The sequence below is a fragment of the Malaclemys terrapin genome, chromosome 3, assembly GCF_027887155.1.
Source record: "Malaclemys terrapin pileata isolate rMalTer1 chromosome 3, rMalTer1.hap1, whole genome shotgun sequence".
Lineage (NCBI taxonomy): Eukaryota > Metazoa > Chordata > Testudines > Emydidae > Malaclemys > Malaclemys terrapin.
Genome location: NC_071507.1, coordinates 114,385,902 through 114,408,945, shown reverse-complemented (window position 1 = coordinate 114,408,945; position 23,044 = coordinate 114,385,902). Strand labels below are relative to the sequence as shown.

Below are 23,044 nucleotides of genomic sequence, written 5' to 3'. Positions count from 1 at the left end.
ACGAGTCGGCACCGCGAAGCATCGGCAGTTCGTTACCTGAGGCCGACCAGCCGTAGCCGTTCCCGGTCCCGAGATCACCGGTACCGTTCCAGGTCCAGGTCGGCAAGGCACCATTCCAGATCCTGGTCGCGGAGGCGCTACTCCCCAAGACCAGACCGGCACCATCCGACGGCGCCACCGTGGCCTTCCAGATCACCGTCAGTGGTCTCGGGGACTGACTCTGACCGATACGGCGGGTATGCCCATAGGTCCCAGGACAGCAGGGACTACGGTCAGTCCCAATGGGGCCAGCCGAGCCAATGGCCATTCTGGACACCCTGGGCCTACCACCAACAAGGGCCCCCATCGAGAGCCTCGAGATCCGGGCCATCCCGGTACCGATCCCGCTCCCCGCGGCACCGCCCGCAATCGTATAGGGAGGCAACGGTCTCTAGACCACCGGAGCGGGAAGGAGTGGACTCGGCACCGAGTACGGTACCATCCCAATCCCACGCTGCGGGTCAGGCCGCAGAGGAACAATTGGCTGACGCAGGTTTACAGGACAATGAGGATGGGCAGAAGGCCCCGACCTCTTCCTCCTCGCCAGATGAGGCGGTAGCGGGCACACTGGTGTCAGGCCCTCCCCCGATTGACCACCGGGCACACCAAGACCTGCTTCGCCAGGTAGCCCTCAATCTGGGCTTGCAAGCGGAGGAGACTGTAGAGCAGGATGACCCCATGGTCGATATCCTGAGCCCAGAGGGCCCCTCCAGAGTCGCACTCCCCATTATACGGACAGTACAGTCCAACTATAAGACGGTGTGGCAAACACTGGCCTCCGGTGCTCCAACTGCAAAGGGAGTGGAGAGGAAATACTTCGCCCCATCTAGAGGGTTTGACTTCCTCTTTCTGCATCCATCCCCCTGTTCTTTGGTGGTCTCGGCGGTCAATGAAAAGGAGCGGCATGGCCAGCAAGCTCCTGCCCCCAAGGGCAAGGAAGCCAAGAGATTGGACTTGTTCGGGAGAAAAGTCTATTCTTCGGGGGGCCTTCAACTGAGGATCGCTAATCAGCAGGCGATTCTAAACAGGCACAATTTTAACTCTTGGGCATCAGTCGCCAAGTTTAAGGACTCCGTCCCATCTGATGCGCATCAGGAGTTCAAGGCCCTGGTGGATGAGGGAATGGCAGTGGCCAAGACCTCTTTACAGGCCGCGCTAGACTCAGCAGACGCTGCGGCTAGAACAATTGCGTCGGGAGTCGTGATGAGACGTTCAGCGTGGTTGCAGGCTTCAGGTCCTCCGCCGGAGGTGCAGACCACGCTGCAGGACCTCCCGTTTGAAGGTTCGGGCTTGTTTTCCGACCAGACGGATGCCAGGCTACATAGCCTTAAGGACTCCCGAGCGACCCTTAAGTCGTTGGGTATGCACACCCCGGTAACGCAGCGTAAGCCCTTTAAACCCCAGCTGCCGCAAAGGCAATACCATCCTCGACCCCGACACGAACCGTACCGCCGTCGAGGCAGGGATAACAGGCGGAGACGTAACAATACGCCTAACCAGGGCCAGAGTCACGGCCAGGGCAAGCCACAGCCAGGGAATAAACCAGGCTTTTGAAGTTACGCCCGAGGACAGCGTACCATATCCCATTTCGGATCCTCCTCTGTCTTTCAAAGACCGCCTGTCCCATTTCTACCAGGCATGGTCGCGCATAACATCGGACCAATGGGTCCTGCGCACAGTGAAGGCGGGCTATACCCTCCAGTTTTCCTCGCCCCCTCCCTGCCATCCGCCTTCCCCGTCCCTCTTCAGGGACCCTTCTCACGAGCAACTTCTCAAGCAGGAGGTTCAGTCCCTTCTCGCTGCTGGAGCAGTAGAAGAGGTTCCAATAGACCTGAGGGGAAAAGGATTCTACTCCAGATACTTCCTGATCCCCAAGGCAAAAGGAGGCCTCCGTCCTATTTTGGACCTGCGCGATCTAAACAAGTTTCTGATCAAAGCTCGCTTCCGTATGGTCTCCCTGGGAACTATTATTCCATCCCTGGATCCGGGGGATTGGTATGCTGCCCTCGATATGAAAGACGCCTACTTTCACATCTCAATCAATCCGGCCCACAGACGCTTTCTGCGCTTCATCGTCGACCAGCGCCACTTCCAGTTTACGGTCCTGCCCTTCGGCCTGGCGTCAGCACCATGAGTGTTCACAAAGTGCATGTCCGTGGTAGCAGCCTTCCTTCGAAAGAGAAGGATGCGTGTATTTCCGTACCTGGACGATTGGCTACTCGTGGGCAGGTCGGAGGCCGAGGTCCGGTCTCACGGGACGCTGGCCCTGCAGACGTTCGACAAGCTCGGCCTCCAGGTCAATGTGCCCAAGTCCACGTTAGTCCCCACACAGAGGCTGGACTTCATAGGTGCAACCCTGGACTCGGTAACCGCACAAGCGAGCCTACCAGAGGCACGGTTCAGGTCAATTCACAGAGCCGTAAGCACAGTCCTAACGTTCCCCACGACAACGGCAAGGTGTTGCATGCAGATTCTGGGGCATATGGCAGCTTGCACACACGTGGTCAGACATGCCCGCCTGAGGCTTCGGCCCCTACAGTTGTGGTTCGCCCATACGCACCGCCCCAACAGAGACCCATTGGATCAGGTGGTCACGATCCCAAACCAGGTGCTCGGCTCGCTACGCTGGTGGCTAGATCACCAACAGGTATGCGAAGGGATCCCCTTCGATGCCCCACAGCCCACTCTGACATTGGTAACAGACGCATCGGACTTGGGTTGGGGGGCACACCTGGGAGAACTGCGGACCCAAGGGCTGTGGTCCAGAGAAGACAAGCGGCTTCACATCAATCTGAAGGAGCTAAGAGCGGTTCGCCTCGCCTGTCAGACCTTCCGCACCACCTTAAAAGGTCACAGCGTGGCAGTCCTGACGGACAACACTACCGCCATGTTCTATATAAACAAGCAGGGCGGGTCACGGTCTTCTCCCCTCTGTCGCGAGGCACTCCAATTATGGAACTTCTGTATAGCCCATGCAATACACCTCATCGCGACGTATCTTCCAGGGATTCAAAACGGCTTAGCAGACCGCCTCAGCCGATCCTACCGAATGCACGAATGGACGTTGAGGCGAGACGTCCTGCATTCGATCTTCCAGAGGTGGGGCTTTCCCCGGGTGGATCTATTCGCCACCAGGGACAACAGCCAATGCCCTCAGTTCTGCTCGTTCCAGAACCTCAGCCGGGGGTCATTAGCAGACGCTTTCATGATTCCATGGGGAGGGAGCCTGGGATATGCCTTCCCTCCATTCCCACTCATACACAAGGTTCTCCTCAAAATCCGCAGGGACAGGGCGACGATCATACTTATCGCCCCGGCCTGGCCACGCCAGCATTGGTTCACATCCCTGCTGGAGCTGTCAATAGCCGATCCAATCACCCTCCCCCTCCATCGCGACCTAGTCACGCAAGACAAAGGTCGCCTACTCCACCTGAACCTGTCTTCGCTACATCTCACGGCATGGCATCTCTCTGGCTGAATGATGCAGAGCACAGGTGCTCTCACCAAGTCCAGCAAATCCTCCTTAATAGTCGGAAGCCCTCGACAAGAGCGACCTACCTGGCAAAGTGGAAAAGGTTCTCCCACTGGTGTGAGCCTCAACGCATACAGCCTTTACAAGCCTCGGTTCCGTCGATCCTGGACTACCTTCTGCACCTAAAGAAAAAGGGCTTGCGCCCGCCTCTATTAGGGTTCACTTAGCTGCAATCTCGGCCTTCCATCCGGGAGAGTTGGGAGTGTCAGTGTTCTCCAACCCCACAGTGGCCCGATTTCTCAAGGGGCTGGAAAGGGTGTTTCCCTACTTGCGCCCGCCTGTCCCGACGTGGAGTCTGAACCTAGTCTTAACAAGGCTCATGAGTTCCCCCTTTGAGCCCCTAGCCACTTGCTCCCTTACGCACCTCTCGTGGAAGGTGGCGTTTCTCGTGGCCATCACTTCGGCCAGAAGGGTATCGGAATTGAGAGCCCTCTCTTCGGAACCACCCTATACAGTGTTCCATAAGGATAAGGTGCAACTGAGGCCGCACCCCAAATTCCTCCCAAAGGTGGTAACACAGTTTCACATGGGACAGGACATTTGCCTACCGGTGTTTTTTCCTAAACCCCATACGGACCCTCACCACCGCAGCCTACATACCCTGGATGTCCGCAGGGCGTTGGCTTTTTACCTGGAACGGACCAGGCCGTTCCGCAGATCGCCCCAGCTGTTTGTTGCTATTGCGGAACGTATGAAAGGCTTGCCTATCTCGTCACAGCGCTTGTCGGCATGGATTGTGCATTGTATACGCACTTGTTACGAGCTCGCCAATGTTCTGGCCCCGGAGATCCGGGCCCACTCGACTAGAGCCCAAGCGTCCTCAACGGCCTTCTTGGCGCAGGTCCCTATCCAGGAGATCTGTAAGGCAGCCACCTGGTCGTCGGTGCACACGTTCACAGCCCACTACGCGATCCATCATCAGACCAGAGAGGACGCGATGGTCGGTCGGGCCATGCTACAGTCAGTTGTATCTTGACTCCTACCCACCTCCAATGGTAAGCTTGGGAATCACCTAATGTGTAATGGACGTGAACAATCACTCGAAGAAGAAAGAACGGTTACTTACCTTCTGTAACTGTTGTTCTTCGAGATGTGTTGTTCACGTCCATTACACTTCCCACCCTCCTTCCCCTCTGTCGGAGTCTCCGGCAAGAAGGAACCGGAGTGGTCGGGTCAGCAGGGATATATATACCCTGGAGCGGGGCGCCGCTCTGGCGGGAAGGGGGGCCCGCCGGCCCGACGGGAGCCGCTAAGGGAAAAAGTTTCCGACATCCGTGCACGCGGCGTGCGTACACCTAATGCGTAATGGACGTGAACAACACATCTCGAAGAACAACAGTTACAGAAGATAAGTAACTGTTCTTTTCATCATATAAAAGAAAAGATTCTACTAATCCCAAAAGATCGGACATATTTACCTCCCAGGTTAATGAATATTCCAGATCTTACCCAAATGCTACAGCCAATTCTTATTAACTAAACTAAAATTTATTAAAAAAGAAAAGAGAGAGAGTACGGTTAAAAGATCAATATACATACAGACATGAGTTCAATTCTTAAGGTTTAGATACATAACAGAGATGGTGAACTTTGTAGTTGCAAAGAGTTCTTTTACAATTTAGTCCATAGGTTATAGTCCAATGTTCAATATCATATTCAGGGAGTACCAGCATAAGTGGGATCTCAGTCTGGTGACTCAAATTTCCCCTGATGAAGCTTAAGCAGATCTGAGGTATAAAGGGCTGGGACCCTAGGATCTTTTTACAATTTCAGGCCTTCTTTGACAAGTTAGAGACCCTTGGGGAACAATAGGCCCTCATTTCCTAAGCATCATCATTAATTATTCACACAGATTAATATAAGGCAATTTATCCATTAGAATCATAGAATATCAGGGTTGGAAGGGACCTCAGGAGGTCATCTAGTCCAACCTTCTACTCAAAGCAGGACCTAATCTCCAACTAAATCATCCCAGCCAGGGCTTTGTCAAGCCTGACCTTAAAAACCTCTAAGGAAGGAAATACCACCACCTCCGTAGGTAACGTAGGGTTACCATCCGTCCGAGTTTCCCCGGACATGTCTGGCTTTTTTAGCTTTAAATGGCCATCCGGGGGGGATTTCTAATAAGGTAGAAATGTCCGGGATTTCCCCCTTCCCCCATGCAGAGTGCAGTGTGGCTGATTGTACGGCTGTGCCTGATTGAAAGCCGCTCACAGCCACTGGGGCCTCTAGCAGCCAGAGTCCCTCCCCCTCCTCCACCTCCCCCGCAGAGCAGTGCCTTATTTGTTTGGCTGCACGTGGAGCCCGCAGCGCTCCCTCGGCCTGGTAGGGGGGGCAGACAAGGGAACGGGGGGTTAGTTGGTCGCAGGTTCTGGGGGGGGCTGTCAGGAGAAGGGGGTGTAGAGAGCGGTTGGGGCAGGCAAGGGACAGGGAACGGGTGGGTTAGATTGGTCGGAGGTTCTGGGAGGGCTGTCAGGAGAAGGGGGTGTAGAGAGCGGTTGGGGGAGTCAGGGGACAGGGAGCAGGGAGACTTAGATAGGGTGTGGGGTCCTGGGGGCAGTTAGGGTGGGGGGGGACAGATAGGGAGTAGGGAGTTTCTGGGGGGGGGGAAGTGGAAGGGGGCGGGGCTAGGGCGGCACCTCTTTTTTGATTGTTGAAATATGGTAACCCTAGGTAACCCATTCCAGTGCTTCACTACCCTGCTAGTGAAAAAGTTTCCTAATATCCAACCTAAACCTCCCCCACTGCAATTTGAGACCATTACTCCTTGTTCTATCATCTGGTACCACTGAGAACAGTCTAGATCCATCCTCTTTGGAATCCCCTTTCTGGTAGTTAAAAGCAGCTATCAAATCCCCCCTCATTCTTCTCTTCTGCAGACTAAATAATCCCAATTCCCTCAGCCTCTCCTCATAAATCATGTGCTGCAGCCCCCTAATCATTTTTGTTGCCATCCGCTGGACTCTTTCCAATTTTTCCACATCTTTCTTGTGGTGTGGGGCCCAAAACTGGACACAGTACTCCAGATGAGGCCTCACCAGTGCTGAATAGAGGGGAATGATCATGTCCCTCGATCTGCTAGAAGTGCTCCTACTTATACCGCCCAAAATGCCCTTAGCCTTCTTGGTAACAAAGGCACACTGTTGACTCATATCCAGCTTCTCGTCCAATGTAATCCCTAGGTCCTTTTCTGCAGAACCACTGACTAGCCACTCGGTCGCTAGTCTGTAGCAGTCCATGGGATTTTTCCTTCCTAAGTGCAGGACTCTGCACTTGTCCTTATTGAACCTCATCAGATTTCTTTCGGTCCAATCCTCTAATTTGTCTAGGTCCCTCTGTATCCTATCCCTACCCTCCAGCGTATCTACCACTCCTCCCAATTTAGTGTCATCTGCAAACTTGCTGAGGGTACAATCCACACCATCCTCCAAATCATTAATGAAGATATTGAACAAAACCGGCCTCAAAACCGACCGTAGGGGCACTCCACTTGATACCAGCTGCCAACTAGACATGAAGCCATTGATCACTACCCATTGAGCCCAACAATCCAGACAGCTTTCTTATCCACCTTATAGTCCATCCAGCCCATGCTTCTTTAACTTGCTGGCAAGAATACGGTGGGAGACCATATCAAAAGCTTTGCTAAAGTCAAGGAATAACACATCCACTGCTTTCCCTCATCCACAGAGCCAGTTATCTCATCGTAGAAGGCAATTAGGTTAGTCAGGCATGACTTGCCCTTGGTGAATCCATGCTGACTGTTCCTGATCGCTTTCCTCTCCTCGAAGTGCTTCAAAAATGATTCCTTGAGGACCTGCTCCATGATTTTTCCAGGGACTGAGGTGAGACTGACTCACCTGTACTTCCCCGGATCCTCCTTCTTCCCTTTTTTAAAGATGGGCACTACATTTGCCTTTTTCCAGTCATCCGGGACCTAGCCTGATCGCCATGAGTTTTCAAAGATAATGGCCAATGGCTCTGCAATCACATCCGCTAATTCCTTTAGTACCCTCGGATGCAGCGCATCCGGCCCTATGGACTTGTGCTAGCCCACTTCTTTCTCCATAGAGGGCTATTCCCCTCCTCCCCATACTGTGCTGCCCAGTGCAGTAGTCTGGGAGCTGACGTTGTTCGTGAAGACAGAGGCAAAAAAAGCATTGAGTACATTAGCTTTTTCCACATCCTCTGTCACTAGGTTGCCTCCCCCATTCAGTAAGGGGCCCACACTTTCCCTGACCTTCTTCTTGTTGCTAACCTACCTGTAGAAACCCTTCTTGTTATTCTTAACATCCCTTGCTAACTGCAACTCCAAGTGTGATTTGGCCTTCCTGATTTCACTCCTGCATGCCTGAGCAATATTTTTATACTCCTCCCTGGTCATTTGTCCAAGCTTCCGCTTCTTGTAAGCTTCTTTTTTGTGTTTAAGATCAGCAAGGATTTCACTGTTAAGCCAAGCTAGTCACCTGCCATATTTACTATTCTTTCTACACATCAGGTTGTATTTTTCCTGCAACCTCAATAAGGATTCTTTAAAATACAGCCAGCTCTCCTGGACTCCTTTCACCCTCATGTTATTCTCCTAGGGGATCCTGCCCATCAGTTCCCTGAGGGAGTCAAAGTCTGCTTTTCTGAAATCCAGGGTCCGTATTCTGCTGCTCTCCTTTCTTCCTATCTCATGGTCACTGCCTCCCAGTTTCCCATTCACTCTTGCTTCCCCTACTAATTCTTCCCTGTTTGTGAGCAACAGGTCAAGAAAAGCTCTGCCCCTAGTTGGTTTCTCCAGCACTTGCACCAGGAAATTGTCCCCTACACTTTCCAAAAACTTCCTGGATTGTCTGTGCACTGCTGTATTGCTCTCCCAGCAGATATCGGGGTGGTTGAAGTCCCGCATGAGAACCAGGGCCTGTGATCTAGTAACTTCTGTTAGTTGCCTGAAGAAAACCTCATCTACCTCATTCCCCTGGTCTGGTAGTCTATAGCAGATTCCCATCATGACACCACCCTTGTTGCTCACACGTCTAAACTTAATCCAGAGACTCTCACGTTTTTCTACAGTTTCATACAGGAGCTCTGAGCAGTCATACTGCTCTCTTACATACAATACAACTTCCCCACCTTTCCTGCTCTGCCTGTCCTTCCTGAACAGTTTATATCCATCCATGACAGTACTCCAGTCATGTGAGTTATCCCACCAAGTCTCTGTTATTCCAATCACATCATAATTCCTTGACTGTGCCAGGACTTTCAGTTCTCTCTGCTTGTTTGCCAGGCTTCTTGCATTTGTGTATAGGCACTTAAGATAACTTGCTGATCGTCCTGCTTTCTCAGTATCAGGCAGGAGTCCTTGTGCTGGTATCCCACTTCCCCACTTACCTCAGGGCTTTGGTCTCCTTCCCCTGGTGAACCTAGTTTAAAGCCCTCCTCACTAGGTTAGCCAGCCTGCTTGCAAAGATGCTCCTCCCTCTCTTCATTAGGTGGAGCGCATCTCTGACTAGCACTCCTTCTTCTCGGAACACCATCCCATGGTCAAAGAATGCAAAGCCCTCTCTCTGATCACCTGCGTAGCCATTCGTTGACTTCCACGATTTGACGGTCTCTACCCAGACCTTTTTCTTCCACAGGGAAGATGGACGAGAACACCACTTGCACCTCAAACTCCTTTATCCATCTTCCCAGAGCCACATAGTCTGCAGTGATCTGCTCGGGGGGCGCTTTAAAGGGCCCAGAGCTCCCCTCTGCTTTACCTCGTTATATCCGAATTTGTGTTATATCGGGTTGCGTTTTATCGGGGTAGAGGTGTATTTACTATTGTAACTAGAATCTTGCTAAACTCTTGCCCTTGGGATATCCTGTGGCAATGAATTCAAAAAGCTAATTACACATTATATGAAAAGCGTTTCATTTTATCAGTTTAATATTTTCTTCTTTTGACTGTTATGATCCCTGGATTTCCCCCCCCCCCCGCCCCCAGCCTGACTTCTAAAGGCAGTTCCTCCCCCTCCTTTGCCCTGGAAGGAGAGCCCCTATCCTCATTTGGTACTAATAGTCATCCCCATCATCCACAGTGGGGACCCAAACCACAGTAGAATGAGCATTTTTACCTACTAATTGGCAAGCCAATGTAGACACCTGTCTAGGAAATCCCACAGGCTAACGCAATTGGTCTGGTTTGAAAGGGATGATGTCAGAATTCTTACATAAGACAGAGTGTTTTTTGTAAGATGTGGATTTATATTTTCCCTCTAGGATAAAATATAAATCTACATCTATCTTGGTTAAGTGTATTGTATTCCAGTGGGAAAAATGCATAGTACTTGCCATATACTAAATAATTAAAGGTATGATTACTTAACTTATAGTACTTCATGGAAATATATTATTTATCTTCTAACTGAATCCTGTTAATTCTTAACCCATTTTTAGCAGTGATCATCTGACTACACTAGGTTGACATTAGGTTACACTAATTCTTAAGTCTAGTTTTGAGCAATGCTGAGTGTTACTGTATTGTACTTTGTATGTAATCATGATGGTAATATATACCACAAATATATGTACAAAAAAGGCCATACTTAGCTGAACCGGGAAGGGGTCAAATCCATTGACTGGGCTGAGCAGGAAAGCCTAGACCATAGAGACGGCTGGAGGTGCCAGGCCAGGATAGAGGAGCTGACAACTTTGTCCCATTAAGATGCTAGAAGGCAGAGTTGACAACTCTAATGTCTTCTCAGGAAAGCCATAAAAACTGAGGTTCCCAGTGTAGAGACTAGCTTTCTCCCAAACAAAGAATTGAATTAGAGGAGCCTGGAAAGGGATTTTTTTTCTCATTTTTCAGCCCAGTAGGGTGACCAGACAGCAAGTGTAAAAAATCAGGACGGGGGTAGGAGGTAATAGGAGCCTATAGAAGAAAAAGACCCAAAAATCGGGACTGTCCCTATAAAATCGGGACATCTGGTCACCCTACAGCCCAATGAATTAAAAGACTAGAATTGATTGGCTACCTTGCTGATAGGCAGGGCCGGCTTTAGCAGGTGTTTGGGCCCCATGCCAGGACGCGAATTGTCTCGCGCCCCCCCGCCCCAACTCTGCCCCGATTCCGCCCCCTCTCTGCCCCATTGGATCCCTCCCCAAATCCCCGCCCTGGCCCCGCCTCTTCCCCAAGCACGCTGCATTCCTCCTCCTCACCCCTCCCTCCCAGGCTTGCGCTGATCAGCTGTATGGCGGCGCAAGCGCTGGAGGGAGGGGGGAGAAGCAGGACGTGGCTTTTTTTTTTTTTTTTTCCCTGCTCCGCCAGCAGCCCTGGACGTTGCGGGGCCCTCTTAGGCACGGGGCCCCATTCCGGGGAATCGGCCAAATCGGCTTAAAGCCGGCCCTGCTGATAGGGGAACCTCTCTAGTATAATTCACTGTCTTTAGTTAGGTCTCTTAGCCATAAAAGAAATTTTGAGACCTTAAATGCCACCTGCAACAGTCCCAAACACTGGGAGGAAGGGACAGGCAGGGCTGTTGTTCGTTTTTTGGTTTAGGTTTTCAACCCTGGCTGCTTAAAGGAATGATGATTCCAAATGCAAAGAGATAAGCAGTGGCCCTAGACCAATGGTGTTAATTTGTAATGGTAATTACGTGATTAATTAGATGTCTGTGAAGACCTGAAAAGGTAGTATATAAGTATGAAGGTTACTGGGTTTGCACATGAACATTTGTAAATATTGCAGAAGCCATACAGATTAATGTCACTTTTCTGTGCATGATCACTAGAGTATAATTTTAATTTTCTATACTATATATACGAAGTATTTAAATGGGCTCTGTATCTCAAGTGTTCCAAGAATATTGTTGTTGAACAATTTTTTTCATGTAATAATCAAGAGGGCAATCAAATAAAACATTCACAGTTACAGTATGCAATTTACTGCTCGCTAAGATGATGTTGAAAAGATTTATCTTTAGTTTTTCTTTTAGTGAATATGGATATGTTTTGCACAACAGATGTGAATACTGCAGTTTTTATGCATTCTTAGTTGCATCCAACTCTAGTCATGTAAAAAAGGAAGAAAGATGATCATAGAGATGTAAAGAAAAAAAGTGGGTTGGTGAATTTCCAGAAAGTTTAATCTATAAATTTCTGTTATAGTAAACCATAACTCAATGTTTTTTCCATAGAACCATGGAGGTTCACATGCAGCTTAAACAGCATTGCAAAATGTGACATATATTTTTAAAAGGCTTTTAAAAAATATATTTGGCACCATCAAGTGGTAAAATTGTGTATTGCCACTTCAGATTAACAGCTCATTGTGGTAAGCAGAGAAAAAGCCAGATCAAACCTCATAGTTAGGGCCCCACCAAATTCACAGCTATGAAAAAATGTCACAGTCCGTGAAATCTGGTCTCCCCCTGTGAAATCTGGTCTTTTGTGTGCTTTTACCCTATCCAGTACTATACAGATTTCATAGGGGAGACTGGTGTTTCTCAAATGGAGAGTCCTGACCCAAAAGGAAGTTCCCGGGGGATCGCAAGGATATTTTAGGGGGGTTGCGGTATTGCCACTGAGCAGCTGGAGAGCAGCGGCTGTTGGCCAGGTGTCCAGCTGTGCAGGCAGCAGTGTAGAAGGAAGGGTGGCACTACTATACCAAGGCATCCTTACTTCTTGCACTGCTGCCGGCAGCAGCTGTTTTCAGAGTTGGGCTCCCGGCCAGCAGCTACCGCTCTCCAACTGCCCAGCTCTGAAGGCAGTGCCACCGTCAGCAGCAGCGCAGAAGTAAGGGTAGCAGTAACACAACCACCCCTACAATAACCTTGTGACCCCCCCAACTCCTTTTTGGGTCAGGACCCCTACAATTACAACACTGTGGAATTTCAGATTTAAATAGCTGAAATCATGAAATTTACTTTTTTTTTTTTAATACTATGACCATGAAATTAACCAAAATGGACCATGAATTTGCTAGGGCCCTACTCATAGTAATATGCAACATAACTATAGATACATGGAGGGCTTTTTGTTTTGTTTTGTTCAGCTGTATTTTCTGGGCTTTTTTATTAAATCAAACAGAAAAATTGCCTGTTGTAAAATGTACCGTATATACTCGTTCATTAGCCTGTTCATTTATAAGCTGACCCCCCCCAGGATGGTTAGGTAAAAATAGAAAAAACTGTATGACCCTTTCATAAGCTGACCCTATATTTCGGGGTTGGAAAACTTTGGCTACCGGCCTGTCAGGGTAAGCCGCTGGCAGGGTGGGACGTTTTGTTTACCTGGAGCGTTCACAGGCACAGAGCCCCTCAGTTCCCAGTGGCCACGGTTTGCCATTTCCAGCCAATGGGAGCTGCAGGAAGTGGCCCCATAATTCTCCTCATAATTCTCTACCCCTAAGACTCAGTTCGCTCTGCTGAATCATCTCATACACACCCCTCAGAAGAAAGACAGAGGGTACTAAAAGAGGGACCTTGATCTGTGAAGACTTTAGGTATCCCCTTTTCTTAAGCTAACCTAATTTCCCCCTACTGTTACTCACACCTTCTTGTCAACTGTTTGAAATGGGCCACTCTCATTACCACTACAAAAGTTATTTTTCCTTCCTTGATATCCTACTGTTAATTGAATTGTCTCGTTAGACTGACCTCACACTTGGTAAGGCAACTCTCATCTTTTCATGTATTTATACCTGTTCCTGTATTTTCCACTCCATGCATCTGATGAAGTGGGTTCTAGCCCACTAAGGTTATGCCCAAATAAATTTGTTAGTCTCTAAGGTGCCACAAGAACTCCTCGTTGTTTTTGCCTTTTCTTAAGGTCCACTAGCCAAATTCCAGATCTGTTTTACTTCTGGTAGCTGGCCATTTTGGCCTTTTTTCTGCACTGGACACACTGTACAAGTTCAAACAAGTTAAGCGATCACACAAAGTTCTGATATTAAATTCTAAGTCCTATTTCTATTTAATCTAACTGTGCTGTTCTTGATGTGTCTGACAGTTTGGCTCAAATGGAAATCCCAAAACAAATGATCAGTAAAAAACACAGGGTGGAGAAGCTAAAATTCGAATAGGAGTTTCCAAAAATGGTAAAATGGTTGGCCAGGGTTTAAATTAATGAGAAGGGAGAGGAGGAAGCTGATCAGCTCCCATCTCCCTCTGGCTGTTAATGGGAAGCACAGAGCTCATGAGGCAGGAGTGTCTACCCCTGTGTTCCTCCAGTAGCCCCCCCCCCCCCGCCACCTTTTTTTCACAGAGTTGGCCCCCCTTCCTGCAGCTTCAATCGAGTTTTCAACCTGTGGATGATATTCTACCTCTCCCTAGGCCATGGGCTGTTCTAGCTGTTGCAGCCTTGAGAATGAAGCAGAACCTGTGGCCTTATCACTTGAGGATCCTGAGACCCTGCCCCCATCTGTTCTCTGGTCCCAGTTAGATTCTGAAGACCTTAGCTACATGCTGTAAATTGAGCCAGATCTTTCAAATTATTTTTAATGTGTTTGAATTGCAATAGTGCCCTGAATGTGGTAGGCACTATAGACACACTTAAGATGCATTGTCCCTGTCTCAAAGAGCTTATGTTTTAAAAAGACAAAATAAACATATTGAAAGGTGGGAGAAAGGGAAACATTATACATTTTTCCTATTGTTTTATTTTGTTAAACTTATAACCAATTCCCAAGTGCCCCGGTCATTATTAGTTTGTAATTCTTATACATGTTGTTACATGCATTTAATATCCCCCAAGTTCCCCTCTTCTCTTTGAACAAGAAAACAGATAAAAGAATCATATCTAGGACTGGAAGGGTCCTCTACAGGTCATCTAGTACAGTCCCCTGCACTGAGACAGAACTAAGTATTAACTAGACCAGTGCTTCTCAAAGTGGTGGTCCGTGGACCGGTACTGGTCCGCGGGCCATTGGCTGCCAGTCTGCGGCGAGTTTCCTCATAAGAGCGTCAAATAGGATAATAATATGGCACCAGTCTCTGGCACATTGGAAAAAAAAATTGCCGGTCCCCCACATCAGATAGCTTGAGAAGCACTGAACTAGACCATCCCTGAGAGCTGTTTGTCTAATCTTTTCTTAAAAAGTGCCAATGACAGAGATTTCACAACTTTCATAGGCTAACATGTTCCAGTGCTCAACTACCTGTACAGTTAGGAAGTTTTTCCTAATGTCTAACCTAAATTTCCTTTACTACAATTTAAGGCCATTACATCTTGTCCTGTCTTCATTTGATAAGGACTGGAGAACAATTTATCACACTTCTCTTTATATCTACCTTTTACGTACTTGAAGACTGTTATGTCCCCTTCCCCAGCCTTCTCTTCTCCAGATTAAACAAACCCAATTTTTTCAATCTTTCCTCATAAGTCGTATTTTCTAGACTTTTAATAATTTTTGTTGCTCTCCTTTGGACTTTCCCGAATTTGTCCACATCTTTCCCAAAATATGGTGCCCTGAGCTGGATACAGTACTCCAGTTGAGGCCTTGCCGGTGCTGAGTAAAATAGAAGAATTACTTCTTGGGTCTTGCTTACAACACTCTTACTAATAAGTCCTAGAATGATGTTTGCTTTTTTGTTGTTGTTGTTGTTGACTCATGTTTAGTTTGTGATCCACTATAACCCCCAGATCCTTTTCTGCAGTACTACTTCCTAGGCAATCATTTCCCATTTTATATTTGTTTGATTATTTCTTCCTATGACTAGTACTTTGCATTTGTCCTTATTGAATTTCATCCTGTTTATTTCAGACCATTTCTCCAGTTTAAGATTGCTTTGAATTCTAATCCCTTCCTCCAAAGCACTTGCAACCCCTCTCAGCTTGGTATAGTCAGCAGACATTATAAGTGTACACTCTATGCCATTATCCAAATTATTTATGAAGATATTGAATAGAACTGGACCCAAGACAGATCCCAGTGGGACTGCACTCAATATGCCCTTCCACTTTGACTATGTACCATTGATAACTATTCTCTGAGTGCATTTTTGCAACCAGTTGTACACCCACCTTATACTAGGTTTGTCTACGCTATATTTCCCTAGTTAGCTAATAAGAGGTCACGTGAGACAGTATCTTACTAAAGTCAAAATACAGCACACGTACTGCCTCCCTCTCCCCCCATCCACAAGGCTTGTTACCTTGTCAAAGAAGGATATTAGATTGGTTTGACATGATTTGTTCTTGACAAATCCATGTTGACTGTTACTTATTATCTTCTAGGTGCTTACAAATTGATTATTTGCTCCATTATCTTTCTGGGTACCAAAGTTAAGATTACTTATCTATAATGCCCTGGGTTGTCCTTATTCCCCTTTTTATAGATAGGTACTATATTTGCCCTTGTCCAGTCCTCTCGTATCTCTCCTTTCCTCCCCAAGTTCTCTAGGCTAATCTTCATGTCAGATCTCATTTGGTCTCTCTGTAGCTTGTAACAATTTGTTGTTGTTGTTCACAAACAGATTTAATGGAAGTCAGAATAATATAATTTGCCTTTTGTTTGTGATTTTTTGTGCAGCAAAGAGGGAGATTTCTGTGCCCTGAGACCTTCTTGCAGCCATTTTAACAAAAATCATATCCAATATTGACCTTGTGGCTTTATTGGAAAACCCACAAATTTTACATTCTTGCCTCTTAATGTCTTTTCTCTCAAACTCTGATGGATCTTTGATCTGTCTGGCCTGATGAAAGAATTCAATATACGTATATATCAGTCTAAAATCTTTATTGTTTAGTTTATTTAGAAAGGAACATCACAAAAGTAACTCATTATAGTAACTCAGACTTGAAGGCAGATGCTGCTAACAAATGAAAAAGATTGGGTATTTTTCACTGCTTCTTCCTCTCATGTGACACTTCAAAAATATACAGTATCTTCATCTTGTAAAGTGGGAACATGACATAATCTGTATTATTGGCAATGCTAAGGTTTTTCCTGTTGGTCAGGGGAATAGTGTTTGAAAGTGGATGACTGAGGGTGAAGGCAGACTGCAAAAGAGACAATTATGAGGAGCCTGGGAAAGTAGAAATATAATAGAGAGTATGTTGCTGAACATATAAAGCTATTTTATTTGTGTGATTTTTTTTAAAAATACCTTTTTGTTCCTCCTCATTTCCAATTCCTCATTTAGAGGAGAGTAATAAATGCAGTAATCATGCATCATTTCAGTTAGCACCAATCTGGATACATGTAGCAGTTATGTATTAACTTGATTAAAGAAATAATTGACCCACATTGGTCAAATAATATGTAGTTAACCTGCAAATATTTGTAATTTGAGCAATATTAGGTCGACATTTTTATTTGTAAGCAATCTATGCTGAAAAAAACTTGAAACCATTAAAATCACTCTTTCCTTTCTTTAGAACTTCATTCTAGAGAGAAGCAGGCTTTACTAGAGGAGATCATACAACTGAAGAGAAGGAAGGAACAGACAGACAGACAGGCCTCTGAAAAGGAAATGGAGCTATTGCATGCCAGGCAGGAATTAGAACAGCAACAAACCAATCTGAGTAATTGTGAACAGAAAATCCTTGTGATACAGTCAAAGGTACACTGCCTGGTATCATTGTTTTATTACATCAGTCAGCAGCATTTATGGGATTTGATTTCTTGTGTGTTATGTCAAGGGAGCGGTTTTTAATAGGAATCAGTTATATATTTATTTCTATTAATATATCAGATGGAATTCAGTTGGTCAGAAAAACATTTTTATTATTGTCCATTTGAAATTTAGATTCTCATTGTTAAATCTACAGCTATTATAATACAATCTTTTCATAATACACTGAAAAATCATGCAATGAGGTTTGTGTGGAATCACTATTAACTATGATTAGGGGTCTGATCCTGCATTGTAGTGAGTGTCCTCAAACTCCACTGACGTTTTTCTGAAAATGGTACAGAGGCTATGAACAAGGGAGTCTAGATGAGCCTCAGGGGAACTGATTTGTACCACCTTGACATCACTTCTGAATCCAGCCATCCCCCCCGCCCTAGAAATGAATTCACACCCAGCACATACTTCTTATTTCATTAGCAGTCATCCACAATCAGCAGAGAGTCCAGCTTACTACACCTTGCCCCCTCAACATTTCCAGTACAACGTGTTTTATGAGGCTTGTCCAAGTAGATTTATACCACAATGTTCATAGTATTCCCTGTACTTAGTATTCAAAGGGATACTGTGAATATCACAGTAACATGAATTACTTGCAGAGGTAATGGTGACTGCTATATGGTTCAAATGAGTGGATTGAGTTTTAGACCTTGATCCTGCAATGACCTTTGCATCCACCTGGGGCCTTAAAGGCCTAATCCTGCACCACTGAAAATAGTGGGAATTTTGCATTGACTTCAGCTGGCACAGGATAGAGCCTGTAGAGTGTAAATTCCTTGAGGTAGGGTCTCTGACTTCCTACGTGTTTGTAAATTTCTTAGCACAATGGGGAACTAATCTTGGTTGAAGCTTCTGGGTGCTGCCACATTCTAAATAATAATAAATGACAATATTTGGCTAGGAATATATTTCTTGAATTCAATCTGTGCATTTATATAAGGCAATACAAACAATTTAAATATTTTAGGATACTTTTGTGATGTCAAATAAACAAGAAAAAAGCAACAAAAATGCAAAGTAGTATTAGCAGAGTTTAAAAGGTACTAATGTTTTATCTAAATTTTATTTCTCCAGCTAGTCTGAAGTTCACTACTTGCATACTGTAAATGACTGTATAGAAAATATGAAGAATGACCCAGCACAATTTTTTCTTCAAGAACTGCTAATAGTTTATATATAATGCCAAGGCAATTTCAAATATACTATACAATTATTGTATAAACCCCAGTCCAGCAAATGTGTACACACACAAATAGTCCACTTGAGTTCAATTACTCGTGCATAAAGTTGGTGGCATGTATAAGTGTTTGCAGGATGCCAGTAACCCCTTTCTTATCTTCATTTCCCCCATCTGTTTTTTCAGTATTCTGGTAAATGGATACTTCAAATAAACAGTAGTTCATTGATCAACTATTTGTATGTGTGGTGAAATTTGATGGAGACACTTACTTGAATTGGGAAAAAAAAGTTTTTGTTGATCAGGAAATGTTAAAATAATAGACATGTAAAATATGTATTCCATCCTCTCACTGTAAATACATTTTTTCAAGCATCCATATAATAAACCCTAACCACATACATGCAGACACCACATTCATCAGCTGGGATTGAATTTAGAACTTTCAGCACCAAAAGCACAAGCCCCTACCACTTGAGCTTTATGTACCTGGTCAAGAGTCATCATATAAATCTGGTAAAACAATAAAGGAATCAGACTACTGGACAGTTTTACAGTAGTCAAACTAAAACCAGATTATTTATTGGAACTACTTAATGAGTGATGTATGTTTTACAGTTATTTTAGAAATAAACATAAAATGAGCCCCAGTCTTCAGTCTGCTCTAACTTTGTCTCCTTTTATATATGCGGACACCAAGTTGAAGCAACGGTCAGAGCAGCAGACGGCAGTAGATTTGCAGCTTTCTGAAAAGAGAAAGGAACTTATGAAAGTGCAGTTTGCTGTGCATGAAATGGAAGACAAAATATTTAAAAAAACTGCAATGATGCAAGACCAGATCACACATGACATCAGGTATTAGCCAAAGTATTTGGCAGTTTTTCGAGGGATGGTCAGGTATTGATGATTTGGGATTTACTAACCCATTAAACTCTAGGTTACTGGTTTCAGTCTTCACTACGGATGGGGTCACTTTAAGCTGGCACCCATTTTCTGACACATTGCAGGGAGTCATGATGTACTGTTTTCAGTTCATCCCCATCTACCAAAAGATGTTACACTCTATTGGCTTTTCAGTAGAGAGACAACAGAGAAAATGGACACGTTGAAACAAAAGGTTCTCTCTCATCCACAGAGGTAGTCCTTCCAGTTCAGGATTGACTAACATAAAGTGTAAGAGAGGTTGCACAGTAGCTCCACTTGTAGTGTTTTAAGGGATAAATGGTTAGTTATAGTCCCCGTAGTTAACAATTTAGCACCCTTCCGAAATTTGCTTAATTTAAAATTAAAGGGTTCCTTCTGGGGAAGAGCAGCCAATTGGAACTACTGCAGGAAGCAAGTGGAGCTTTCTCCCTCTCCCCTCAGGAGACACGATTCTCTCAGGAAGGGAGGAGGGAACAAAAAGATTCCAGCAGCTCAGGGCAGCTTCAATCCATCCCCTCTCCATTTCTGTGAGCAAAGAGACAGCTCTTCTCTGCACACCTTCCCTTCTTCCCTCTAACATCTGGGCTGGGAAGGGGCAGAGGGGCTGAAGAATTCCTGGGTCTGCTAGCTCACTCAGCCAGGAAGGGAAAGCCCTCTGCCTCTGGCTTGTGAGAGTGGGATGAAGCCAGGAATAGAGGCAGAGGTGAGGTTGGGGGAATTCTTCTTGAGTTTCTCTAAAATATAGTATTTTATTTTTCCTTCTCAGCTATGAAAAAATGAACATTAATCCTAAATAATTATTCTAAAAATTAATCACTGCACCTGATTGGCTCAATAGAGACGTGGTAAACTAAGGGTGTGAGCTGTGGGAATATGAGGGATAGGATGTAGAAACTGGGGTGTGTGAGAGCAGGGAAACATGGGAAACATGAGGGAGGGAAACTTCTGCATGTGTGGGGAAACAGGTACAGGAGGAAGAGGGAGACTGGAGCTGTGTGTGCAGGGGAATGTGAGGTGTAGGAGGAAGGAGGAACTTTTAAGAGGGATGTGTGTGGGCAGGGGAAAGAGGAGTACATGTGGTAGGGGAAAACTAGGGTGTGCACTCCAGCTATTTTGTGCTGCTCTGGCAATGCAAAAACAGCTGTAAACCCAGCTTAACTGACCAGTATTCTCTTGCTGCTATGCAGTGCTTGAGATGGCCAAAATCAGTCAGATCAAATCTGACCTCAAAATATAACATAAAAATGATTTAAGATTGGTAGTACATACTTTCAGATCTTTAGAAATGTCACATGGTAGCATTCTCGGGGGGATTCTTGTTAGTGTTCAGGTATGAAATTTTTAATAATTGTAACTGATTTTATCATTTTTACTTGAGTGTCTTGAGGGCTTTTAAATTGTGTAATATATTTTACTTGAGTAGCACTAATTTCCTTGATTTCCTTGTTTTGAGAGAAAAAGAGAATATCTGTGTGTGCATAAGCGTTACATTAATTCTCCATTGTTACAACAGTATGCCCTCTTACAAGCAAGATGTGCCTTGCTAGTGATTCATCCTTGTTTTTAGAATTAATTCTTAATAAACAGAGCTAGAGAGATTGTATAATATAACTAACAATGTTAGGTTGCTTTTTGGCAGATTTAGGATACAAAGTTTATGGAAAGGGATGATTTAATGAGATAATTCAGAAAGCTGTATAAAATGTCCTAACATTAAGATTCTATTATACAAACCTGATAATTGGATCTTAATGTTAAGACATTTTATACAACTTTCTAAATAAGGTCATATATATCTTTTAAAAATATGGCTTGTCATTTTCATATGGAACAATTTTTAACAATTAATAAATATTATTTTCTCTGTGCATTTTTTCTGATCAGAAGTGAGATAAGTTTTCTTCATCAGCAATTGAGAGAGAAAGATCTACTGGCAGAGCAGGATCGTTTCTTAAGAAGCAAAATGATGGATGATTATGCATCCCTGACCACAGAGAATGCTGTGCTGCGTTCCCAGCTCTTGGAACTTAACAAGCAACTGAACATAGTAAGAATGGGATAGGGAATGACCAATTGGTCTTACATATAAAAAACAAACAAACAAAACCCCACTAAAAAACAATTAGTGCAATGAAGACAGCATAGATTAACATGATGTTCCTTTTCCACTGCCTTACATTAAAACGTCTAAGATTCTATATTTTTACACTTCAGACTATACTCGGTTCACTTTTCTTAGTAAAATAAACAGTTGAGACTACAAAGGAAATCTGATCCAAATTAGAGAACATCTTTAAATTTCTGAAGGCACATGATAAAAGTAGGCAATTAAATTCTCTTTTTTCCTCTCTCTCTAGAGTGGTAAACTGCTAGTGGTTTTTAAATATGAACACATCAGCATGCAATTCAAACTGAGAAATTAGCATTTTTATTTAAATATGCATGTTCTTATTAAATCAGCAGTTTCCTGAAGCTTGCACTTGCTATTTCTATCTGTAATGCTTTGGCCTCATTTTCACCTGAGCTGTTGCTTGAAGACTTCCATCTGCCTTTAAATTCCATTTGATGGCAGTGACTTCTGAACCCTAAGCAAAAAATGCTACAGTAATCCTCCATATCTGGGATCGGTGTGAAAAAACAAAGATCATTAAGAAGTGCTGAATTGACCTGCCCTCAAATATAGAATGAGTTTCAAGTCATTAATTGGAAAGAGGTTGTAGAACATAACTGAAAGATTAAGCCAATTTGTCAAATGATGCATTGCATTCTTTTTCAACTCCTGAGACATTTGGGCCAGATTCATCAACAGTTTCATGGATGCGTCTTTGAGCCTACTTCTCATTTCTTCTGCCTGTATCTGGGTTCTTAAATACTCCATACTAAGCAGCTCCTGGATGTGATGGTGCCACCCATAAGGCTTTATGGAAATATGCTTATGAATGTGTATATATATAACATAACTAGAATGTGTTTTATGCTACATATGTCATGTCATATCTCTGTAAAGGTCATGATCTACTGAATCTATTAATCCTATTTGTAGGCATGTATCATTTTTGTATTTGAAGTTATGAATATTGGCTGCATACTTGACTGATTCTAAGTAGGCTGTAGTGAAGCTGTTGGTCAGCTTCCTGAGAAAAGACTATTCTCAGTAAGTGCCCAATCAAGAAACACTTAAGCCAACAATGAACTTGGAGACACCAATCCATATCTGGGCTTTCCCAGGAATGTGGCTTGGCTGGTAAGGAACTCAGTCATGCATGGACATGTGACTTGCCCAGGTGACTCCAAAACTCCATTTTGTAGCTGGACTTTGCATAGGAGAGAGGAAGGGGTCTCCGCCCGCAAGAGAAAGTCTATTTAAGTCCAGGGGAGACCCCTCCATTTTGTCTTCAGCTGGCTAAAGAGAGGGCCTCTCCACCCCCAAAGATACCTGAAAGAAACTGGAACAAAGGACAGTGACTGCAAGGGGTGTGAGTGATTGCTGGACCCAGACTAAAAGGAGATTAGTCTGTAAAAGGAAGCATTCTGGAACTGGGAAGGATCTTATCTGTATTCAGTTTGATTAGACATAGACTTGCGGGTTTTATTTTATTTTACTTGGTAATTCACTTTGCTCTGTCTGTCACTACTTGGAACCACTTACATTCTACTTTCTGTATTTAATAAAATCACTTTTTACTTATTAATTAACTCAGAGTATGTATTAAGACCTGGGGGGGGGGGGGAACAGCTGTGCATATCTCTCTATCCATGTTATAGAGAGCG

At 44.9% G+C, this 23,044-nt stretch overlaps 1 protein-coding gene across 3 annotated transcripts in view; it reads left to right on the top strand.

The window, feature by feature from the left end:
- The window catches only part of LOC128835048 (golgin subfamily A member 6-like protein 26), a 52,071-nt gene that overhangs the window by 17,615 nt on the left and 11,412 nt on the right, over window positions 1-23,044 (top strand). For all 3 annotated transcript variants that reach the window (XM_054024360.1, XM_054024361.1, XM_054024362.1), the window contains 3 exons: window positions 16,919-17,103; window positions 19,050-19,204; window positions 21,158-21,320. In XM_054024360.1, the coding sequence (XP_053880335.1) occupies window positions 16,919-17,103; window positions 19,050-19,204; window positions 21,158-21,320 (503 nt within the window). The remainder of the gene's footprint in view (window positions 1-16,918; window positions 17,104-19,049; window positions 19,205-21,157; window positions 21,321-23,044) is intronic.